Raw genomic sequence first — 25009 nt, forward strand, 5'->3', positions numbered from 1 at the left:
GAAAACTCTGTAACTTGTACAAATAAATATATTGCGTATAAATGTAACAAAATATTAATAAAATATCTGATTATAATAAAACCTCTTTAAGGTCGAAGTTATGCTCAAAATAAGTTACGGCTTAAAACTTTACAGGGACTGTTCTCGCGGTTCATAACAAAGAATACGCGCAGTGCGCGAGCGAATGGTCCAGGTCAAAACCTGATGGGAAACAGCGCCACCTGCTGACATAAACAAGACATAGGCTGCAACAAGGCCAAACCAGAAGAGAACGTTGAGGAACATGAGGGCACAGGCACTTTATAATCCGGATCCTTCGTTCTCAAATCTATCTGTAATACACCTGGAAATACTCGTACTGCTGTGCTGTGGGGAATGTTATTTGAAGGTACACACCTGTAATTATGTAAAGTTAGCACGGTCTTTCATGTGTGCGTCCCCGTTTCATGCGTCGGCTGTTTGGTTTCATGTCTAAGCCCACCTGCTGCAGGATTTCAGCATCTCGTGCTGTGCGTGTGGAGATATAGCAGACTGGCGAGCTCTCATCAATCAGTCTTCTTTCTTTGGAGATTTCCAAAATGGAAGCATTGAACTCGGCCCAGCAGAGCTTACAACTCCACACAGCTTGGCAATACATAGGACATCCGTCATCCGAAATCAAAGAGCTTTGTGCATAAAACTTGCCAATCATCTGTGGATGGAAATAAGCGAACAGTTTTATAGAACTCTGTTATAGAACAGTTTTAGAACAAAAGTAAAAATCTAGTAGATAAGGGGTAGGTAAAATTGGCTCATAACTGTATCTGAGTAGCCTATATTGTTGACTAGCTTGCGTCCATTTAAATGCTAGAGTTTTTAATTTGTACAATTTCAGTGGAATGCATTATAGCCTACGTTGTACATTTGGATTGTCATTGAAGGGAACCGCCATAATCTGATTAAATTAGGCCTGTATAATACATTAAATATCTGACGACTGAATTGCATAATAGGGTAGTGACTGCATATAGTAATTCACCGAAAAATTCACGTAGAAAGCCAGATAGCCTAGATTAAATAGGTTGAATCAGGAATAGAATCAGGACCATGCATATTAAGTAAATAGTCCGTGATGGTTGTGATCATTTTTCGGGAAGGGTATTTCGCTAATCGCTCTGAATTACTGCGTTACCATGCAAGTCTCCCCAAAACAATTTCTGTGAAAATAGTTCGTCTTGTTATGAATATTTAGCAGGTGGCAATATGACCGAATCATGCACCATGCCACTGCTTGTATCGAATGAGATCTCTTGTAGTAGCCGACCTACATCAGTTCCGCTCCCTGTAAACTTGGTATTAAGTTCCTGTTCAGAATGACTAACCCAGGGAGAAGGTTTGGTGTGGTAACGCCACAATATCCGGTCAGACTGACTATCATACGAAAGAACACGGCTTTCTGTGACACCGAAGAGAAATGAAACGCTGTATCACTTTCAGAAACCGCTATTAATAACTGTGGAATCAAAACAACCTTTGACAATGACGTGCGTGACATGAGCTAGTCAACGCAGCGTCGTAGCCCGTTTTGTAGTTAATTAGCTAGCTCGCTGTGTCCATCAGTGGTAAGTAAAACCTGGTGAATAGTTTTGAATTGTATCAAGTTTTTGCGAGTGTGAAAATCAAGTGAGAATAATAGCGGCCGTCGGTCATTTTTAAATTAAGCCTGTATCATGTTGCAACCGACACCATTTACAGAATGTTTACAACTAGTTTGCATACTCTTGACCACAGAATTGAATGTATTGGCACCTTTCTATTAGTTCTTTTACGACATTCCAAACCAAACATCCTAACATTTTTTTTACTTCATTGCTTTTCCTTCTCGATGTACCTGTGAAATGATGATACCAACGAAGCTATGCCTTCCGTTAGTAGCGTTAGTAGATGTTTTCAAAGCTGTTTACGATGCTACAAGTTCTGTGACAGTTTTCTGGACTAGCCTACGTTACTATGCAGAGCTGGTCTACAATTGTAGCGGGGCCTGTTTATTTGCTGTTTTCTGCTTTCAAACATACTATTTTACCAATGGACAGCTTTTGTCTAAAGGGAAAATATTTTGCATGGACGTTACGAATGGATAGAGTTTTTGATACTTAGACACAGGTGGTGCTTTATGTAACAGGTGTAACAGATTTTGAACAGTAATTTGAAGTTTTTCATTTTTTCCCCCAGGAATAGGCTACTTTATGTTGGTTGACCTCAGCGGAGGCACAGATGTGGCTTTGGGGGAACAAACGTACTGCAGACTGACTTTTTGTTTTCATTGTCGGTTTTCATGTACAATACCACATTTTTGGCCTAGCATCATCGACAATTTGTGGTTTACCAAATGTGTTCCGCTTCTTAACCTTGCAGGGAGACTCTACCATTTTGGAACGGGAAAGGATAAATAATATATATATATTTTTTCCTCTCACAATTTGGAGGAACATTGACCGATCAATGATAACACTACTGGTTTTGTGGTACTTTGACAGCTGTAAAGTTAGTTATTAATAAATCACAATAACTGACCCATACATTGATGCTACCAAAACCTTTACCCCCTATTTATGCAAGATCATAAATTGAATTCGTTTGAACAATAAACCAGCAGTTGGCACAGAACATCATTACTGCATTGGCCTACTTGAACACTGAACTGTATTTAGGTCTCAGATTTCTACATTATTCTTTAATTATTAAATAAAACAACAGCAAAAACGACAAAATTCAGTGGAATGTTTAAAGGGTTTCCTGTGGAATTCCAAATGAGAATTTGCTCTTCAGCAAATAATTCTGGTGACATTTTCAGACCACGGATAGAATCTACAAATCTGGCCAAATTTTGTTGATCTCCGTCCTGGTTCCTGTTTCTCTCTTTTGAGTCTGGTGCGGGTGGCGAGATTAGCTTCCTGCAAGACGACGGGCTGTAGTGTTGCACTGTGAGAAATAGAATCATAATTGTAATACAATTGAATTATGTTTAAATAATTACCAGATGGCCATACCCAGAGCAGCTTGGCAAGTTCTACATGTTCGTTAAATGTAATCCATTTACACAGCTGGATATTTAGTGCAGCAATTCAGGTCAAGTACCTTACTCAAGGCTACAATAGCTTTATATAGGGGCGACATAGCTCAGGAGGTAAGAGCGGTTGTCTGGCAGTCGGAGGGTTGCCGGTTCGATCTCAGCCCTGGGCGTGTCGAAGTGTCCCTGAGCAAGACACCTAACCCCTAACTGCTCTGGTGAATGAGAGGCATCAATTGTAAAGCGCTTTGGATAAAAGCGCTGTATAAATGCAGTCCATTTACCATTTACAATGGTAATGCCACACCTGGGAATCAAACCTGCAACCTTGTAGATAGGAGCCCAGCTCTAGCCCTTGTGCCTGCAAGGCCACTGCGGCTCGCTGCTTTAATGAGATCATCCTGGAACAGGTTTTTCATCTCAGTTTTGCATTTCAGCATCTTGCAGTGTTTTGTCGGGTCAGTGCCTACATGCAAACTTGAATGCAAACATCGTGCTTTTATTTGCTGTTTAAAGTTGCTGTCAGAGTTGTGCCCCTCCATAACCTAAAGAAAAATAAAGAGCTTTGGTGCTGATCGGTGCTGATTTGTGCTCGCTGCTATGAAGAGCAGAATGGTGAAGTGGTCTCATTGTATAAGCACATCTTGCTCTCTGTCTCCCAGGCAAGGCACCCACTGTTGTTTCAAGACGAGAGATCTGTGATGCTGTCTCCAGGGTAGAGAGGTAAGGAAGGCCCTCTCCCTCCTCCCTCTCTTTCTCCCTCCTGCCATCTCATTCCCTCCTTCCTGCCCCCCCCCCCCCCCCCCCTCCCCCCCACCCCCAACAAAAGATGCTTACCCAGCAGGCTTTGAGTCAGTAGGGGCCAGTGCAACAGAACTGGCAGCCGTTTGAGACTTAACACCTGGGGGACCTGGGCAGGCCTCTGATTGGTGCAGCGGGGGGGGGGGGGGGGGGGAGGGGGGCTGTTTGTGACATCACAGAACCTGGCTGTCCATCACCCGTCAGACGCGAGCGTGGTCTCTGGGTTTTACCAGCGAGCGCACGCACACAACTGTTCCCAGATCAGCACTAAAACGGGCCGCTACCGAGCTCTGCCATTTCCGTTCGCTGATCCTGGATCAGTGGAGCCAACGAAAGCAGTGCAGCGGCAGGTCCAGGCTCCGCCCCCCTTTTTCCCACGCCCGGCACAGGCGTGACGTTAACGTTGTGAGTTTTGCTGAAACCGTCACACACTGCGGTGCCGCGCCGCGCTGGCGGGCGTATAATGGAGGGCTTGTGCGGTCGGCGCTGATGGAGGTTAATGCCCAGATAATGCCCAGATAATGCCCACATTGTCACTGCGCTTCGTGTGGTGAAGTGGGTAAAGTGGACCCTCTCTGTGGCTGAGAGAGAACTGCGGGAAACTGGGAGTGTACAGCGCAGGCTACACTACAGACTATTTAAAACTGTTATTATTGTTATTATTATTATTATATATTATTATTATGATGATGATGATTATTATTATTATTAATATTATGATTATTATTATTACATTTTGGCATGTATCATATTGCATTGTATTATTTTTTTTTATTAACATAAAATCCATTTATACAACTGGGCAACTGAGGTTAAGTATGCAGTAAAATGTACTTCAGCAGAACCCTGAATAGTTTCTTCCTTAAAGGTAATGGCGGTTCCTCTTTTATGGTTTGAACGTGGCCTATAGCCTACTGGTCCTGTGCCCAGGTGGCCCAGAGTTTATATGGCAGTACTGCCCTTTATCTGAGCCTTGTGCTGCCCCACCCCGCCTGTGTTTAATTAGGCGATTATGCCCAACGAAACGGGCTATTCTGCACACAATGTGTGGCCTACTTTGAAACCTCTGGGCTGTGTTTGACTGTGTTCAACCGGTTTGTATGAAATATAGAAAAAATAACTTTATCTATTCAGTGTTTTTATTAAAAGGGTGTGAAACAAGATTTGGAAAACATATAACGTATATACAAAAACATCCATACACAAATGCAGAAGAAATAGTTATTAAAAAATTCTGTTTATTTGTAAATATAATAATAAAATATGCAAGATAATTTAAATGGCAATGTATTTGACAAAATTGTAAAAAGTTTGAGTGTGTGAGACCGATATGAATGTGCTCAATGTGAAAGACTAACATTTCTGTCACAGTCATTCACCAGCAATAGTATTGAACAGCAATAAAAGATTGAGCACCAGCAATAAAAGAACAATCTGGGGCAAAAGGCATGAGCTCAGCTAAAGAACGTTTGTTAGTGCACGTGCAACAGACTTCAATGTCCAGACCTATTCAGTGTGGACAGACAGACAGACAAGGGTGATGACGCACTGTCCGATTTTAAACCTGGATTTAGTAAAAAAATACTTTATTTTCTGGGCTCCGGGAGAGGTTTGAATATCAGATCTGTGTTTTTCTCAGGCATAACTGTCCAGGGCTTTATGAAAGCTGAATGCTAGAACATAACCATGATGTATTTTACAATTTTTAATTACTAAATGTCCTGAAACCAGGTGGCGGGTCTGTGCCCGTCGCTCGCTGGCAGTCACGTTGGCGGGAATGAGCCATTAGAGGTGGCAGACAGTGTGTGGGCACAATCACAACACAGCGGCGGGGGTGGGGGTGGGGGTGGGGGGGGGGGGGATTGCGGGCGGGTTTTACCTGTCACTGCGGGCCTGTCGCCATGGCGCTTCCCGCGCATGCTCGCTGCTCCCCCGCTCTCCTGCTCGCTCGCTCCGCACGCAGACGGGTCCCTGGGCTGCTCTTCCTCTACCTCAGACGTGCTGAGTTTATTCACCTTCACGTGCGTCCCGCCAAATGGCCTGAGAGAGGACCCTGCATCCTGCTGCGCTGCTTTCCTGCCTTTCCTTGCCCTCACTGTCCTTCCCAATTATTTCCTGTCTTTCCCTGGTATTCACTGTACTTCCCCATTATTCCCAGGTATTCCCTGTCTTTCCCTAGTATTCCCTTCTTTCTCTGGTATTCCCTGTCCTTCCCTGGTATTGCTGTTTTTCCCCAGTTTTCCTTGTCCTTTACTGGTATTTCCTGTCCTTCCCCAGTATTCCCTTCCTTCTCTGGTATTCCCTACAACATGCCGTGCACGGCATCCATGTCTTTTCTGCGGTAGTCCTGTTCTATTAATTCATTTGTTTTAACCTTTGTTTTATCCAAAGTCCCTTTCAGACGAAGACTCACCTGTGCAGCCCAGTTAAAAGCATGAACATTACAAAGACAGGCATGTACACCGATAACAAGCATCCGATAGGGGGGGTTTCAGCACACACAGGCATCCAGCAGCTTCTCTGCCTCCTGATTGGATCCCTGAGCCCGGTCCTAAATGCAGCCCCTTGTTGCGATCGTGGCATGCAGACGTACCCCTTGTCCTTTTAGAAAGTCTGGTCAACAGGAGACCGGAGGGTGCAGTCTGGATGTAGGGAATGCCCACGGACCAATCAGCCGGCCTCTCGGCCTTCTCCCGTAACTGGAGAGAAGTCACAGGGGCCGCACGGCGAACTTCCGCGACCAACCGCCATCCTCAGAGAACGAAAGGGCGACAGCCTTTTAAAAGTGTGTGGCTTATTTTTTTTTTTTACAAAGCGGGTTTGGAGAGGGGCGAGAGAGGGGGAAGCCGGAAAAAAAAAAAAACGGGTTTTTCTAAATTTGAGCGCTGTTGCTCTTTCCAAGGCAAGGCTCCACAACCGGTGGTGCGAATGCTGAGCGGGAAAAAAAATAAATAAATAAAAAAAGAACTGGTGGAATCACTGAGTTCAGAGAGCCCCTTAATTTATGGTTTCTTAAAATAGTCCTGCGGGAGGGAGTTCCCTCTGCGCGGAGCTATTTAAGGATGGCGGGGGTGGGGGTGAGGGAGGGTGAGGGAGGGTGAGGGAGGGTGGAGGGGACCTCACTGCAGTCTGGTGGCTTTGTTTTTTTTTTTGGGGGGGGGGGGGGGTGTCATTGTCATTTGAGGTGGTGTGGTTTGTCCCCAAGTGAGCCCCCTTTCCTGAAATAGTATTATACCATTAACCACACAGGGGTGCTCAGCTACGGTAGTCTGCTCTTTAAGCAGACAGTTGGGCTGCCAGAGTCATTTAAAGGCTGTTCTCCAACTGAGGGTAAATAACGAGGGAGGAAGAGGAGGAGTATGAAGGAGTGCTAAAAGGGACTCTGCTTACTCTACCTCCCTAAAGTCATGGCTGTGCATAAACCACAGTCCCTTTAACCTGCAGAGTTTTTCTTTAATCTGCAGGATTCGTCCAGTGACAGACGGGATTTTGGATGAACTGATGTGACTAATTGCAGCTCTTTAGAATTGTGAGGTGAGTTTTCATCTTTTCTTTTTTCTTCTATTTCCACATCTCCTATAATGCTGTTTGGATAAATGTAGCTAGATGGCGCCATTGAGTCACACTTCAGTGTACAGTCTGAGAAAGGTATAAATGATGTGTCACAAGAGATTCACACGTGCAGTTACTTTTCCTGTGTTTTTTTTTTTTTTTTGTGGTTCAGGAGGCAGGATGTTTGTTTTAAATCCTGTCATAATGTTGGAACTGTCAGCACCAACTCCCACCTTCAAAACATTGTGAAAGCGATATTAAAGCAATGTTTTGAAGGCATGTGAATGTGATATTGCACTGTGGTACATCCATGCAGGTGTGATGTTGTGTTCTGGAGATATGTGGATGTGATACAGAATTCTGAACATGTGTATATGTGATGTAGTATTCTGAATGTGTGTAAAAGTGATAGTGTTATGAGTGTATGTGGATGTGATCTTGCGTTCTGAATGTGTGTGAATGTGATATCATGTTCCGAATGTGTGTGAATGTGATATCCTGCTCTGAATTGCGTGTGAGTGTGATATGTTCCAAATGTGTGTGAATGTGGTATCATGTTCTGAATGTGTGTGGATGAGATATTGTTCAGAATGTTTGTGGATGTGATATCATGTTCCAGATGTGTGTGGATGTGGTATTATGTTATGAATGTGTGTGGGCATGCTGTATTATGTTCCAGATGTGTGTGGGCATGCTGTATTATGTTCCAGATGTGTGTGGGCATGCTGTATTATGTTCCAGATGTGTGTGGGCATGCTGTTGGTGTTTCCCGCAGGTGTTTCTCTGATGCCGGTGAATCCCCCCCTCCTGGCTGTGACTGCCCTGCACTTCCTGTTCCCAAACGCAGGTGTTCCCGCCATGGCCCTGCCCCCGATCCTCGCCCTCTCCCCTGTCCTGGCGCTGCTCGTCGTCGTCCCCGGTTACTCTCAGTACGCGGGACGAGGAGGACGGCCCCTGCGCCTGTACGACCGCACCCTCCCAACCGAACTGCATTGCAACAACGCTTGTAAGTGTGCTGTGGCCTGTGGTCCTTTTAGATTCTTACAGGAGACCGAGCAACATGGCTGTTTTCATGGTGACCTTGTGTCTGTCCATAGATCAGCCAAACTGTTTTTACACATGGGAGCACCTTCTTTATCCCCAATGCACTGGTGACTTAAATAATATTAAAACTGTTATATATGCTTATGTCTGCTGAACAAATTCATGCATGTATTTGGGGGAAAGGGGGGGGGGGGGTGGGGGGAGCTGCAATATGTTGTGAAGCATATTTTGACAAGTTTTTTAGGGTGTGTTTTATATATGTTACAGACACATTTGATAACATTTTTAAAAACATTCCCAAGATATGTTTTTACAGGAACACTACACATTTATAGTACTATATTACACAAATGATAACAGTGGTTTTTCTCTGCAGAAGATGAAATACACTGAAAAGCCCTTATTGTATTTTCAGTCATTATTTAGATAATGACTGATTATTCAGTCAATAACTGCATTGCTGTTATTGGATGCGTTGAGCACTGGCACCCAGGAGGCAGTTGCAACACGATTTCCTGTGATTTCAACGGAAAATTGAAGAGCTGAAATGAGAAGAATTGTTTGAGATTCTGGATGTGGTTTAACAGCCAAGACTGAGACCATTTGTGCAATCCTTGAAAAAACGGAAACTTTAGACAGCCTTTTCTTGCCGCGATGAACGAAATCCAACCCGTAACATCATTTGTGAGGAATTTCTAACGATTTAATTTTTCATCTCGACTATTCCAAATGCATAATAGGCCTACTTGACACGAGGGCTTTACTGAGTGAAACAACGTTTTTTTCCCTTTCCTATACACGCGAGCCTAAAATAGAAAAAAGGCTTTTTTTCATCAATCTTTATATTTGAGGGACGGAAAGCAATTTCAAAAGCGGGGCCCATGTGTTTAAGATTTAAGATGAAAGGCATATTTGGGCTGAGCCGAGATGTTTATGGGCTTGGCGCTGCTTGCGATGGCTACGCGGCTTTCATCTGCGTTGTCCGGACACGTTCGTTTTTTGTTTAATCGGGACCGCAGCGAGCGCCACACACGCTGTCACCTGAGCGTCTGCTATCGCACAAAAAAGGGCGGGGGGGGGGGGATTTGGGGGGCGCGTTTGACTTGGTGTCACCTCTGGATTATGAGCGGAAGAGTCTGCGATAGAACCGCCCCTCCTCCCCGACCCTCGCGCAGAGTTTCCAAAAGGCTTATAGCGAAATGCGGCGTATCAGACGGGCGTAAAACGTAATCGTCGTCACCATCTGGAAATCGGCAACTTGGTATAAAGATGGTCTACGTGTACATAATCGCCGGGCATGCCTTCTTCAGATAGCTTTAGGATACAGGCCACTCTCTCCTTCTGCGGTGACCTCTAGTTACATTGCATTACATTACATTTATTTAGCAGACCCTTTTGTCCAAAGCGACGTACAAAAGTGCATTTCATGGTCATGGACAACTACAAAACACAGGTTCAATAAGGTACGATACTCATTTCGTACAGCTATTTCTAGCCAAGAACACAGTTCAGTTCACAGACCTAACTTAGTGACGATGGAGAGAGAGAGGGGTTCGGTAGAACGTCCCTTCTCGTACGGCGACTGCTATGATTTTAGGTCCTGTTTTCCCAGTGACTGTTTGGAAGGAACCGGAGTGTTGTCAAAAAAAAAAAAACACAAAAAAAAAAACCGGAGGAAAACAGCTGGCCCCCTCGAGTGAGCCCTGGGGACCGGCGACGCGCGTCAGAGGGTCAAGCCCACGGTCTGCAGCGGCTGTCTGCAGCGGTTGTTTTCAGCTCGCGCAACGCTTCCAGTCGTCTGCAGGGGGCGAGCCGGGGAGTTTAGCGAGTAAATATGAAATTTTGCGAGTTGTTGCCGGCGTGCGTATTCGGAGCTCGGAGCACGAGGCGGTGTGTGTGTGTGTGTGGGGGGGGGGGGGGGGGGGGGGGGGGTTACCGCGAGGGGACGACCTTCCTTCCTCATCACGTTGTGTCTTCAGCTCCCAGCATGCACTGCTGGGAAAAGCCTGAACTTGAGACTGTGCGGTGCGGTGTCGGGCCTGGCTGGCCTGTGCTGTGCTGTGCTGTTCTCTGCAGTTCAGGTTCGGGGGGTCGATGCCATTGCACTTGAGTCAATTCCAGGAAAAATGGCTGAAATTCGGTTCGCGGGTTGTAAAATGGCGGTGATGTTCTACGGGAACACTTGCACAGATATTTTGGTTTCCGGGAATCGCAATGGAAGTGACCCCTGTCCAACGGTGGGGGGCGTGGTTTGATGCTTGTGTTGTGTGCTGCGGTGTGTTACGGCACGTGAGTGAAACAGGCCTCCTCTCCGCCCCCCCCCCCCATTCTCTTTTTTTCTCTCCCACCCCCCCCCCCACCCCCCCTCCCAACCGGCAACAGACTCAGGAAATAACACACAGGTCTCCAGCAGCCTTCACAGTCCACCACAGACCCGGTGGCCGGGGCCTCTGACGCTAACGCTAACCTCTTGACCGTGTGTGTAGCCGCTTTCCGTGTCGTCCCGAAGCGCTCTGTTCAGGGGGAGGCGTGGGGGGACTCTGGGGCTTGGAGCTGAGCAGACCGCTTTTCTGACCCACGTGCGGACATTTTACATCGACCGAACTTCAGCCTTCTTCGCTTCCTTTTGCACGCCCTACCCACCTTGATTCAGCTCACTGCTCTCTAAAAAAGAAACCAGTTATCAAGTTGACTTACCTAACTAAAAACTGCCAAACTATGGCTGCTTTAAGAAATACAGGTCAAGTTTTTGATTTCACCAATGTCAAAGTTCGCCCATAGGAAGGTTCGACGGGAAAAATGTTTCGTGCTCTTGGGAGGTCAAATTTTGCCATAGCTATAAACCTCATATCCTTATTCATGTAGAGCAAAATGTAATACATTGTAAATATGTTGACCTTTTAGAAAAATATAAATACATTTTGCTGCTATGTATTATAGAAATATGTTGCAAAATCTGAAAATAGCAATAACTGATTTGAGTGCACTTATGTTGTTAAGTATTGCAATATTGTTTTTCATCTTAATAATGTATTTGATTACTATATATTAAAGTTAGTATGTTCCATTTCCATGAAGTTAACTTTTTATCGCTGTCATTTGCCTTATAAATGCAAGCTGTTGCTGCAGTACGTAACAGAGCTAGCGGCCTTTGGAGAATGAAATGGGTGCTCTTTGTCAGAGTTTTGAGACCTGAAATGTGGGGGGGGTGGGGTGGAGGGGGGGTGGTACTGTGTGTGTCAGAGGCCAGTGGAGGGGGGGTGTGTGCTGCTAATGGGGGGACTGCTGGTGGGGGGGGGGGACTGTTTTCGTCCACTGGAGCAGGGACAGGCACTCTGCCGAAGACTTCTGGAATTAGGACAAAGAAACAATTTTGGGTGAAATTGTTTGCTTTTCATATCTTTCCGCACAAAGCCCAATGTTATTTCAGTGCGCGGTCTAGCAATGGCTGTTTGTTTTCTTTTACAAATTCTTGGGACGTCAAAAATGCCTCGCTCTCTCTCTCTCTCTCGCTCTCTCAGTCCCCCTCACTCTCTCTCTCTCGCTCTCTCAGTCCCCCTCACTCTCTCTCTCTCTCTCAGTCCCCCTCACTCTCTCTCTCTCTCTCTCTCTCTGTCAATCCACTCTCTCTCTCTCTCTCTCTACCCGCTCTCTCAGTCCTCCTCTCTCTCTCAATCTATCCTCTCTTTCAGTCTCTCTCTCGCTCTTTCTCTCTCAATCTACCCTCTCTCTCGGTCCTTCGCTCTCTCTCTCAGTCCACCCTCTCTGTCCCTCTCCTTCGCTCTCTCTCTTGCTTCTTCTCTCTCTCTCAGTCCCTAAATCTCGCTCTCTCTCTCAACCCACCCTTTCTCTCAGTCCCTGCCTTTCTCTCTCCCTCAGTCCCTCTCTCTCTCTCTCTCTCTCTCTCTCTCTCTCTCTCTAACAAAGAGACGTTTCTGCGCACGTTGGGTCAGGGGTGTGTGATTCACGGATTCCTGCGCCTGACGGGCCTCTCCTGTGCTTTTGGCCTGTCCCGTGGAGCTGCAGGCTGCTCTTGGGTTTCGGGTCCAAGGAACACTCCATTTTACGGACCTCTGAGGTGTTGGGAGCCAGCGTGGAGGCCGACTCTTCAATGAGCAAATGTTGATCTTTCCATTTGAAATGGAGTTAGGGGTACAGCCTCGGGGGCAACAGCACAGCTGCGTTTCAGATGAGAAAGTCACCACGTTGAACTCCCAGAAGTCACTTATTGTAGCCAGAAGTCACCGGGGGTGTGGCAATAGGGCAAAGTTTACATACCTCCTCGATGTTTTCTCACATATCTGGGTGTGGCGGTGTGGTAAACGCACATTAGCGGATTTATTCTGATGTAACGGTTAAGTCTAAAGGTATCGCTGGCTGTTGTTCGTACATGTGATACGAGAGTTCAAAATGTGTCTGGAATCGGTGAGAAATTCGCTAAGTTGCCAACACTGGCCTGAGGAGACTGGTTTCGCTCTCCTGAACTCGAGTTTTTTTGTATTTTTTTTGGAATCTGTGGGCTTGGAATGGTGTGATGAAATATGATGGAATTTCCTCCTATATTTCTGAGATTGATTAATCTGAGAAGTATTCATTTTGATAACCAGGATAAAGGAATCCCTCCCCCCCCCCCTTCTCTTTTCCCTTAACATGCTGAAACTGTCGTATTTTCAGGTCGGATCAATCCAGCGTGTAACCGGTATATTTTTGAGGAAAGGAACAGCAAGTGCTATTTTTTTTGGTGTCCAGATGTTAGCGCCTGCCAAAACATCCCCCTGGAAGACCTTCTATCAAACCACGGTACGTGCCTTTCAGAAGGGTTTCTCCTGGTTGCCACGGACACCTGGAGTGGTGTAAAATTAAAGAGGGACAAATTATTCTGCTATTCACTCAGACCTGACAGACCTGGTGCATTATTATGCTCATTTTTTGTTTTGTTTTTTTCCAGAAATGAATGACCATTCAGTCTTTGGACCTGCCGGTTCCGTGTCTGATCGCACCAGTGGGGGGGGCCGTGCTGTGGCCCAGGCCCACAATCAGGCTCCAGTACAGGCCCAGAATCAGGCTCCAGTCCATGCCCAAAATGTGGTTCCAGTCCAGGCCCAGAATCAGGCTCCAGTCCATGCCCAAAATGTGGTTCCAGTCCAGGCCCAGAATAAGGATCCAGTCCTGGGCCAGAATAAGACTCCAGTCCATGCCCAAAATGTGGTTCCAGTCCAGGCCCAGAATAAGACTCCAGTCCATGCCCAAAACGTGGTTCCAGTCCTGGCCCAGAATCAGGATCCAGCACCTCCAGTCTACAGGTTCCGGCCACATGTTATGGGCCAGCCCCGCCCCCCTGTAGGTTCAGCCCAGACTCAGGGCTCCGCCCACATGACAGAGACTAAAGCTAAAGGTGGGTCACCTGTGAGGTCACAGCCACAAGTCTTCAACACAACCGGCACCACGGCCACAAATATGACCGAGACCATGCCTACAACCACTACCAGAACTGCTACTACTACATCTGCAGTCATGACCGCGCCCACAACTACGACTGCAACCAAGGGCAGACCCACAAGTACCACCAAGGGCACACCCACAACTACAACTAAGACTACAACTACAATGAAGACCACGCCTACAACTATGACGACAATCAAGACCACTCCCGCAACTACAACCAAGACTACGGCTAAACCTATAATGAAGACTAGGCCCACAACTATGACTACAACCAAGACCACGCCCACAAGTACGACTACAATCAAGACCATGCCTACAACTACGACTACCACCAAGGGCACACCCAGAACTACAACTAAGACTACAACTACAATGAAGACCGCGCCTACAACTATGACGACAACCAAGACCACTCCCGCAACTACAACCAAGACTACGGCTAAACCTATAATGAAGACCAGGCCCACAATTACGACTACAACCAAGACCACGCCCACAAGTACGACTACAATCAAGACCATGCCTACAACTACGACTACCACCAAGGGCACACCCAGAACTACAACTAAGACTACAACTACAATGAAGACCGCGCCTACAACTGTGACGACAACCAAGACCACTCCCGCAACTACAATTGAGACTACGGCTAAACCTATAATGAAGACCAGGCCCACAACCATGACTACAACCAAGACCACATCTACGACTACAGTCAAGACCACAACCCCCACAACTGTGGCGCATCCAGCGACCGCTTCGAGCCCGCGACCGGGGGGCGGTACGGCCGCAGAGGCCACCACGGACAGCGCCGTGGCGGGACTCCAGTTCTGGAAGCCATCGGACACCAGCGCCCTGCTGGCCATCCTGCTCTTCAGCCTGCTCTTCCTCGTCATCGTCGTTCTCCTCTTCCTCAGGAAGGCCCTCGGGAGCTACAGGAGGAAGGGCTACACCCGAATGGGGTACCTGATCGATGGGATGTACTCCGAATCCTCGCTTGGACTTCGGCCCGAGTCCATTTTGTTCAGTAACTGAACCCCCAAAATTTGGGGGGCTCGTTCGATTCGCTTTTTGTTTTCAGGTTGAAGTGGGATTAATGAAGCATCTGTTGCACTGAAATACTGCCATCGCTGGCCAGTTTCACAGCTGCGTTTAATAAGAACGAGCAGGACCCTGTGCCCAGCGTTTTTCAAAGAGGGTGCAATGCAATCGCTACAGGGGTGCTTTGGAAATTAAGTTATGTTAAAAATGGACAACGCTATGATAAAACTAACAAATCACACTGTGAATTAAAAAAAAACTGATTTTAATTCATAATAGAGCATTTCTGAGCTCATACTGCGAATGTCACTGCTTTTCTGACCTTAGTCTTCTGTGCAGTTCAGTCTCCTGCTTTCCTCCCCTCAGGACCTAGATATCATACTTTTGATCAAATTCTCTGAATCGACCCCTTTTTTACGTTTTAGCTAGATTTGCAATATCTGATTGTTTTGTAAATTTCAGAAAGTTAGATTAATGAAGAAACATTTTATAAAAAAGATTGTCTTTTTAGATTGAATAATTCTGCAATATTGCTTGTGAAACGATGTGTAAGACCAGGGACCTGGTTAGGCTCGAACCCTGGTCTCCCATGAAAGAAGCTGTCGGGCTAACCACTGCACGAAGCTACGCAAATATGTCATTTCTAAAAATGTAATTTGTTGAATGAAACAGATTTGATATTTTGATTTGACACGTTCATTTATTTCTGTCTTTAATACAGATTTATAAGATTTACAACTGAGAATTCATGGTGTGAGCAGTTTTTTTTATCAGTTAAAAACATGTGTATAAGGTTTAGAAGCTGTCTGATTCTCCTGTGTTCAAAGGCGTCTGAAACTTTTTCCTATTTTCTTCTTTTCTTTTCCGTGCCTTGGCAGAAGTCTCGGCGATGCTGCCTGAGTTTACCTGCCCTGGGGTTCGCGCTCACGGCCCCTGCAGGAGAAACGAGAACTGGACGGACATCGCGTTTCAAACTCGGTTTGCCAGCAGCGTGTTAGCTTCGTTTGACGCTCCTCCATCATTGGTCGGAAAGGCCCTGAGATCGCTGAGCCGCGCGCGCACCGAGCCCGGGGATTCGCCGAGCCGTTGCGGAGCACATTCCAGCAGTCAGCCGGCCTGATTTACGTCCCGAAGACTAACCCGTAGGAACTCTGCGGGAGCTGTGCGCAGGGATCAGGCCGTCCGCTGCGTGCCAAGCGACTTCTGTGCAGCCTTACAAATGCACTGATAAAAAAATATATATATAAATATTATTTAACGTTTTAATTTATTTTTTTTTTTGCACTGATGATAAAAGAAGAACCACAGGCTTTGCTTGTTGGATTTCATTTGGCTGAGGGGAAAAAATCGCTTTCGCAAACTTCGTACTTCGGACGTGTACGGATTGTCTTCGTATGCGCCGGGTCCGATTCCGACGGAAAGAGGGGGGGGGGGGGGGCCTCCCGCTACTCCCAGAACCCAGAACAGAGCGGCGCTTGTGCGGGAGACGCGCGCCGCGTTCTGGAATCACTTACGGGCTCTTTTTTTTTCCCCGCGTGACGCAAGGCCGCGAGCCCAGCCGCGCGACGGCGCAGAAACGCTTCATTAGAGGAGGTGGGCTTCAATTAGCCGCCGGCGGGAAACAGGCCCGCAAATATAAACGGGGCTGCCTGCCCACATCTGCAGGGGCTGTGATCGTGCCCTGGAACGCGCGTTTCGATGCGTGTCTTTATTCCGTTCTTTGCTTTTCTTGGGAGGGAAAGTCGGGTTCGAGGTGGAATTGGAGGTCTGGAAATTTAATTGGCAAGGAGGCTAAAAGTAAAAAGAGAAAGGCAGTGGGGGGGAGGGGGGGGTGGTCAGACACCTTTACAGGCCTCTCACTGGGGAGGAGAGGAATTTTTTTATAAAACAAAGGGTGGGGTGGGGGGGGGGGGGGGGGGGGCGGAAACTGAAGCCAAGAGAGAAAGGTGGTTCGCATTAAGACAACATCAGTGAGAAAACGCTACCGAGCCGTGTGGCCGTACGCTCTGCTAACGGGCTCGCTGGGCGCCACCGCTCTGCTAACGGGCTCGCTGGTCTCCACCGCTCTGCTAACGGGCTCGCTGGTCTCCACTGCTCTGCTAACGGGCTCGCTGGTCTCCACTGCTCTGCTAACGGGCTCGCTGGGCGCCACCGCTCTGCTAACGGGCTCAACGATCGCCGCCGCTCCGCTAACGGGCTCGCTGGTCGCCGCCGCTCCGCTAACGGGCTCAACGATCGACGATTTGCGCTAACCTCCCGCTCCACCCCCACCCCTACCCCCCCCCCCCCACCACGAACCGTCATCTCCGCACGCAAGTGACTCACGGAGCGGCCCTGTTTGCACAGACTCCCGCCGAACTCTCGGCTGAATCCCGCCATTTCCCGCCGCGGTGGTGTGGGAGGAGAGGGACCCCCGTACCTCTCAGCCCCGCCAAAACCTGTGTTCTCAGCAGAACAGAATGAGCTAAAAAAATATGTTGTCATAGTTAATTTAGCAGACCTCCGACTCCCCCCTTTCTGCCCCGACACCGGTGCCAGAGAAACGTTTTTTTTCTTTTTTGGCGGCGTAGTTCATCCGTGTTTTCCCTCGCTAATTGCGTGACTAACTGCTCTTGCAACACACTCCCGTTGGCACTGGAGATGGAAGACCAGCATGGCAAAAAATGGAGGGGGGTGGGGGAGGAGGGAGGGGGTTGAATTGGGGGGGGGGGGGGGGGGCAGACAGCCGTGCCTGCGTGTGCCAGAAATTGCACTACTTTGGGACGTCAGGAGCGCAAAATCTGCGTTTAATGAATTTCCAGCGATGGGCGATGCGCTAATCTCGCTGAACAAAGATGGCCGCCGTGTTAAAGCTGAAGCCCCGCCCCTTTTTTTTTTGCTGTGAGTGGCAGCTCTACCCAGGTGGCCTTTATTAGGGAACGTTGGGGTGTTGGTTACGGTGAGGCTGGCGTGGCACGCTCCGCCGTAAAACCCCCGCATTTAGGAGCTGCCCCGTAACAGGAGGGCAGATGTTGGAGGGTTTTGTTTTTTTCGGACCAGGCCGGCTGGATCTGAGAGGAACGCCGCGGGCGAGAGCCGTGCAGGTGACGGGGAGGCCGACATTCCGCAGCCCGTCCGCACGCACACGCACACAGCCCGCACGCACATGCAGACGCGCACACGCACCAGCCCGCACGCACACGCAAACAAACCGCACGCACGCACACGCACACGCAAACAAACCGCATGCACGCGGACGCGCAAACAAACCGCACGCACGCACACGCAAACAAACCGCACGCACGCACACGCACACGCAAACAAACCGCACGCACGCACACGCACACGCAAACAAACCGCACGCACGCACACGCACACGCAAACAAACCGCACGCACACGCACACGCGCACGCAGACAGACTGCACACACGCAGACACGCACACGCAAACAAACCACACGCACGCACACGCACACGCAAACAAACCGCACGCACACACACGCACACGCAAACAAACCGCACGCACGCACACGCACACGCAAACAAACCGCACGCACGCACACGCACACGCAAACAAACCGCACGCACGCACACGCACACGCAAACAAACCGCACGCACACGCACACGCGCACGCAGACAGACTGCACACACGCAGACACGCACACGCAAACAAACCACACGCACGCACACGCACACGCAAACAAACCGCACGCACACACACGCACACGCAAACAAACCGCATGCACGTGGACACGCAAACAAACCGCACGCACGCACACGCACACGCAAACAAACCGCACGCACGCACACGCACACGCAAACAAACCGCACGCACGCACACGCAAACAAACCGCACGCACACGCACACGCAAACAAACCGCACGCACGCACACGCACACGCAAACAAACCGCACGCACGCACACGCAAACAAACCGCACGCACGCACACGCACACGCAAACAAACCGCACGCACGCACACGCAAACAAACCGCACGCACACGCACACGCAAACAAACCGCACGCACGCACACGCACACGCAAACAAACCGCACGCACACACACACGCAAACAAACCGCACGCACGCACACGCACACGCAAACAAACCGCACGCACGCACACGCACACGCAAACAAACCGCACGCACGCACACGCACACGCAAACAAACCGCACGCACGCACACACACACGCACACAAACCGCGCACACACACACGCACACAAACCGCACGCACGCACATGCGCACGCAGACAGACTGCACACACGCAGACACGCACACGCAAACAAACCGCATGCACGCAAACGCACATGCAAACAAACCGCACGCACATGCACACAAACAGCCCGTCCGCACGCACACGCACGTGCACACGCAAACAAACCGCACGCACGCACACACACCGCGCACACGCACACACACACGCACACAAACCGCACGCACGCACACAAACCGCGCACACGCACACACACGCGCACACAAACCACACGCACGCACACGCGCACGCAGACAGACTGCACACACGCAGACACGCACACGCAAACAAACCGCATGCACGCAAACGCACATGCAAACAAACCGCACGCACACACACGCAGACAGACTGCACACACACACAGATATGCACACGCAGACAGACTGCACACACACACAGATATGCACACGCAGACAGACTGCACGCACACGCACGCACAACAGCCCGCACGCACACGCAAACAAACCGCACGCACACGCAGACAGACTGCACGCACATGCAAACCACACGCACATGCAAACCACACGCATACGCAGACAAACCACACACACATGCAAACCGCACGCACGTGCAAACCGTACACACACGCAGACACGCAGGGGGGGGCGGTTTGGGGGGGGGGGGTTTGACAGTCTCTGCCAGAGCTTCCATCCCACTTCTCTGCTTTTCTTGCCCCCCCCCCCCCCCACCCCACCAAAAATTCTATGAGAACAGACAGCGCTGGTTTTCTCTGGCTCTCTCCTGTTGTACGGCTGCCCTGCGCGTTTTGAGAAACAAATCAATCCGCCTTTTGAAACCGTTTCTGTTTCGTTTATTAATTTATTATTTTTTTGAAGCATTGATGTGAACAGTCACGTCTGGCGCCACCTGGCCAGACGAGCCATTTCAGCCGAGCCAGGAGGCCTTACCAAAGTGCTGAAATGCATTATGGGATGGAAAAACTCCGTAACTGCCTCTTTTTCGACTTTACTGTAGGTATTTTTTTTTTTTTTTAAAAGAACAAATGACACTGAAGGCTGATCTCGGAAAATAAACACATTATGCCACCCTTAGGACGAGGCGCAGACTATAACGGAACACGTAGTTTGGGTGTAGGTGTGACTAAGGACCTTTTCTTTTTAAAAAATGTAAATGGGACAGACAAAGATTAAATAAATTGACACTGTATGCAGTCTCCTGTATTGTCGTTGCTGTTGTTGTTGTTGTTGTTGTTGTTGTTGTTGTTGTTGTTGTTGGTAGCGGGGCACTCATGTTTTGGGGGTGACTCATGGGCCAGTGCACTCAAAACCACTTCGGTCCAATCATGGACTGAACCAGGCACTGGACAGGGAGGGGTCGTCTGAAATCTCCTCATCCGCTGGAGAGAGAGAGACAGCCTGACAACGGTGCAGTTCCTGGATCCTCCTAGGGGCAGCGCTGTCGTTCTCCTTTTTGCTCCATTGGTCTAGCATACGGGGCGACTCTGCTTGCCTTCATCCATCAATTCATTTAAAAACAGTAGCGTGGGTGAGGGAACGGGCGTGGAGAAGGAGATTAAGTATGACCAGGCGATTCAGTGGGGGGGTGCGGGGGGTGTTGGGGGGGGGGGGGGGGCATCGGCAGGGTGGGTGACATTCTCCACCCCCATGACTACATTTCATGCCTTGTCTGTCAAGTGAGAAACTCCAGCCGATGCAGCATATGCTATGTTCCAAATTCTACCGGGGAAAGAGCATCACATGTTATTACAGTGTCTGGAACATCCCTCCCTCTCTCTCTCTCTCTCTCTCTCTCTTTCCCTCATTCTCTCCCCCTCTCTATATCACTTTCCCTCATTCTTTCTCTCTTTGTGTCCCCCCTTCTTTCTTTATCTCTATGTCTCTCTCCCCTATTGCTTCTTTTTCCTCATTCTCTGTCTTTCTCTTTCCCTCATTCTCTCCGTCTGTCTCCCCCCCTCTTTATCTCTCCATCTCCATCTCTCTCCCTCTTTTTGTATTGGTTCTTTTTCCTCATTCTCTCTCTCCTGCTCTCTCTCTCTCCTTCCCTCATCCACCTCTCTGCTGCATCGCTTGCGCAGAGATGTTGCGAGAGTCAAATTCAGCACTGGGACTGAGGGGCGGTCCGACATCTATCAGCCGAGGGTTTATGGGATGCATGGTGTTCAACATCTCTCTGTCTCAGTTGTGACAGGGGCTCTATAGACCTAAATGGGCTGCAGTGTGTAAAATTCATACTGATCCTGAAAATGTTTTATTTTATGAACATGGCTGGATAAGGACACAGTATGTTTACTTTAGAAACATAGCACTGACATCTAACTCCCCTTTTAATAATCAATATTTTTTGACCATTTTTAAAGAGTGTCAAGGGCCTGCTTTACTCATCTTTAATCATTGTTTTAATATTCATTTTGTATTTTCTTTTGTTGTGATCACCAAATGTTTGAAAAATAACATAAGGTTATTCCCCTTTTTCCATATTCCTTTGTCTTTAGAATGTACCAAAATACAGATGTTACATGTTTGATTTCAAACTGTTTTATTAATTTCTAACCATCCATCCATCATCTAAACCCGCTTATCCCTGGTTGGAGTCGCGGGAGGTGCTGGAGCCTATCCCAGCTTGCAATGGGCGAGAGGTAGGAGTACACTCTGGACAGTTCGCCAATCCATCACAGGGCACACACACCATTCACTGGTCATTGACTCGCACACTGATACTTAGGGGTCAGTGCCGCCCTATTCCTGTCTAATAATCTACAATTATTATTTGTGAATACTATCAGTCAATATTCTTTTGAGGTCACAATTGTCACCATCATTAAATGCCCCAGTGGTGCAGTGGCACAATGTATGTGTGTGTGTGTGTGTGTGTGTGTGTGTATTTGCGTGTGCGTGAGCGAATGTATGTATGTATGTCCATGCTGGGAATTGTATAACTCATATGGTAAGTGGTATGCACTGTAGAACACTCTGAACTAATAGATTACAGCATAAAGACCCTTTTATCGCACAGTACATTAAAGAGAAACGACAAATATGCATGTAAGTTGGAATGGCAACATGTCTAGCCTACTCGGTTATTTCTTGTTTTAATACTCAACATCTTGAAACTCTTTGCAAGCGTTTAACGTTTTAAATAAGTTCAACAGAGTAATAATTTTCCAAGACGTTTCGATGCCATTCTTGGTTTGGTAAGGCGCTCTATTAAATTACGACGCTGCGAATTTTGTTGTCCAAAAAATTCCGAACTGGCATTCATATGCGGATAACTTGAGAGTTTAGCCAATTAGGTTGTTATAAGAAACGTTTACTTTAGGTGACCTGCAGTTTGTACGAGTAGAAAATGTTTTTAAATTGTGTAACAGCGTCACAAATAAGATTTGGCTTATCAAATGACATTAAAAATGTCATGCTAACATGCGCGTAAGATACGGTTTAAGCAGTCGATGCTGTTTATGTCATTACCGTTATCAATCTTAATTTTTTTTTTTTTTTTTGGCCGAGGAGGACCCGTAAGTCAGTTTATTCAGTTAACTGCGCTGTTAAACGCGGCGCCGGACTGTACGCTGGTGGAGTATGTCCAGTGACGTCACGCAGTTTCCGCTGTCAGCCGCTGCCGTGGTTCTGCTGGGATCATAGCTGGCTGGAGTCGAGTCTTTAACAAAGTGGCGATCGAATCACCCCGTCGGATACAAACTTTATTTTTTAAGCGCAAATAGCTCGAAGAATGGGGCCGGAGTGAGCGGGATTTGAAGTTAGACGCGATCGCAATGGAGATTTTACTTGCGGGAATACTTTTCTACAGTAGCCTGGTCTTTGTAGTTAATGGTAAGTTAAAATACTTTTTTTTGTTCCCGATCTCTCGGAGTTGGTGTATGGAGAAACGTAGTTGCTGAAACCCCAGCAGCACGGCCGCTCGATTGAGTTCGAGATTTTCGTGCTATAAAGGTCATTGTTTTTTTTGCGTTGTAATGGATAATAATGCTGTTTTGTCGTATGCGTCTCTGCGTTTAATTTCTGTTCGCACATGTGTTTTGTGACTTTGGTTTACGAAAGTCGACGTAGCTCTCACTGTCCGCGTTATTTTATTTTAAAGTCTCGTGTCGAATGAGTTCGAGTTTAACCTACTTTTATGAACAATATGTGTTTTTTTCCGCCAACATTTTGTGGAGAACAATGTGCAATTCTGTTTCGGTCTAAAGGTAAGGCGAGGGGAGAAAAAAAAAGTTATTTCAAAAGCCAACTCCCGAGGCCTCGGTGTCGGGTGTCCAAGAAAGTTTAGAGCCGTTTGACTGGCTTCAATAACAACTGCTACTTAAATGGCAAACGCGAAAATATAAGCAAGTTAATCAGAAAATGTTCAGATTACTGCAAAGGGAAACCACACGAAATCAAATTAGCATCACTGAGAATTGTCACTCCCCCCCGTGTTAAAAATATTTGACTTGTTTAGTGTGTATTTCAATAATGTGGATTTTAACTACCATTTGAAAATTAGTGGTCTTTTAGTATAGGCTGCATGAAATACGTTTCATGAAGTTTGCCTTGTTTTATGGAATTTAATTTTTTCCATTTCAGTTATGTTTTTTCGGTTATTTTTTTATTTTAAAATCACCATTATATATTTTCACGATTGTCGAACTTTTTTCGCAAGTATTAGCAGCCTATTAAGATTTATCAGCATCCTTTTTTTTCGCCTTTTCTTACAAATAACAAAAATCGTTTGTCAAACAACTGCACGGTTGTTGGGTTTTAATTTGTCTTTGGATTTACCCGGTGTCCTCGTTTATTTTCCCGAGTGGTTTGAAATCAAGATTTGTGTCAAGGGCAATTTGTTTTTGTTTATAATGGAGCTCACTTGTGTTCTAAAACAAGAACCAAAAGAACGAGTGTAATAATACGAAATAGCCTATTTAATTGATCCTAATTCGAGGAAGGATTCAAGCAGTATCGTGGTGCAGTTTGTTGTTAATTGTGTTTTGACACCTTTCGCCGTATTATTCAAATCAATTTATTAAAAACAAGGAGAGCCTGCATAGAATTTGCCTGCTTAGCATTTTGAACAGCCGTTTAGAATTCGTCTCAAAAGGTTTCGCACATTTCTGTTCAGTAATGCTATAATAAAAATTGAGACGTTTTTTAAGGAATAAAATGTGAACAGTGTGTCTCCAAGTGTTCCACCCCACACTCTGTTTTTTTAACAGATTAGTCTTGAGATTTGCACTTTGTTGAAACTGGCGCGTGGCTTCAGACCACGCTTAGAGCAACGTTTGCAGCATGGTTATTTAAGCACACGAAACAGTTTGGTGGAAAAAAAAAAGGCTGCCCGTGCAATTGAAACGGAATTAGGGGGACGGCGACGACGACGACGAAAACACCAGATCCTTGAACTTAATGAGGGTGTGGAAGGGGAATGCCCCTGGAAAGAGTCAGTGTCGAATTTCCCCCCCTTATGTACCGTGCACTCTCCCCCGGCTGCACCTCCCGGCCCTCCTCAGCGGGCACGGTTTGAGTCTTTCAGAATCTAATGGTGTTAAAAAGCAAGTGCGCAACGCGACGTGCATGCGTAGCTTGGGGATTGACATGTAAATCTTCTGGCACGTCTTTAATGGACATGCAAATTTTTTAAAACAATTTAAGTACACTAATTATCGGCTGTGTTCCGCACTTAGGAGCGGACCAGAGTAGTGGCGTGTCGGTGATTTACAAGTATTTGGTGGGAAGAGTTCCCAGAAGGGCTGTGGAAGACTTTTCTAGAGTTTCTGACTTTGGGCAAAAAAAAAAAAATGCCTGCTGCTGCTGCAGGTTTGGTGGAAACGGTTTTGTCATTAACGGACTGGGGTGCTCCGCCGGTCCGTGGGCCAT

At 47.4% G+C, this 25009-nt stretch overlaps 2 protein-coding genes across 6 annotated transcripts in view; one reads left to right on the plus strand and one right to left on the minus strand.

The window, feature by feature from the left end:
• The first annotated feature begins 334 nt into the window (after positions 1–334).
• LOC118215225 (mucin-5AC-like) lies at positions 335–15677 on the plus strand. 5 transcript variants are annotated; one of them, XM_035395766.1, is made up of 6 exons: positions 335–388; positions 3712–3772; positions 7315–7384; positions 8178–8408; positions 13121–13246; positions 13395–15677. In XM_035395766.1, the coding sequence occupies exons 4-6, from the start codon at positions 8189–8191 to the stop codon at positions 14924–14926; spliced, it is 1878 nt and encodes a 625-aa protein (XP_035251657.1). In that variant the 5' UTR covers positions 335–388; positions 3712–3772; positions 7315–7384; positions 8178–8188; the 3' UTR covers positions 14927–15677. The 5 variants fall into 5 exon arrangements, with proteins under 5 accessions (XP_035251657.1, XP_035251658.1, XP_035251656.1 ...); XM_035395767.1 differs by lacking the exon at positions 335–388 and adding an exon at positions 753–776; XM_035395765.1 differs by lacking the exon at positions 335–388 and adding an exon at positions 1332–1601.
• An 8812-nt stretch (positions 15678–24489) lies between these two features.
• The window catches only part of LOC118215596 (low-density lipoprotein receptor-related protein 5-like), a 27082-nt gene continuing 26562 nt past the window's right edge, over positions 24490–25009 (minus strand). Inside the window, exon 12 of the mRNA XM_035396493.1 lies at positions 24490–24563. Coding sequence (XP_035252384.1) covers positions 24490–24563 — 74 coding nt within the window. The remainder of the gene's footprint in view (positions 24564–25009) is intronic.

The sequence above is a fragment of the Anguilla anguilla genome, chromosome 16 (genome assembly GCF_013347855.1).
Source record: "Anguilla anguilla isolate fAngAng1 chromosome 16, fAngAng1.pri, whole genome shotgun sequence".
In the NCBI taxonomy this organism is placed as follows: domain Eukaryota; kingdom Metazoa; phylum Chordata; class Actinopteri; order Anguilliformes; family Anguillidae; genus Anguilla; species Anguilla anguilla.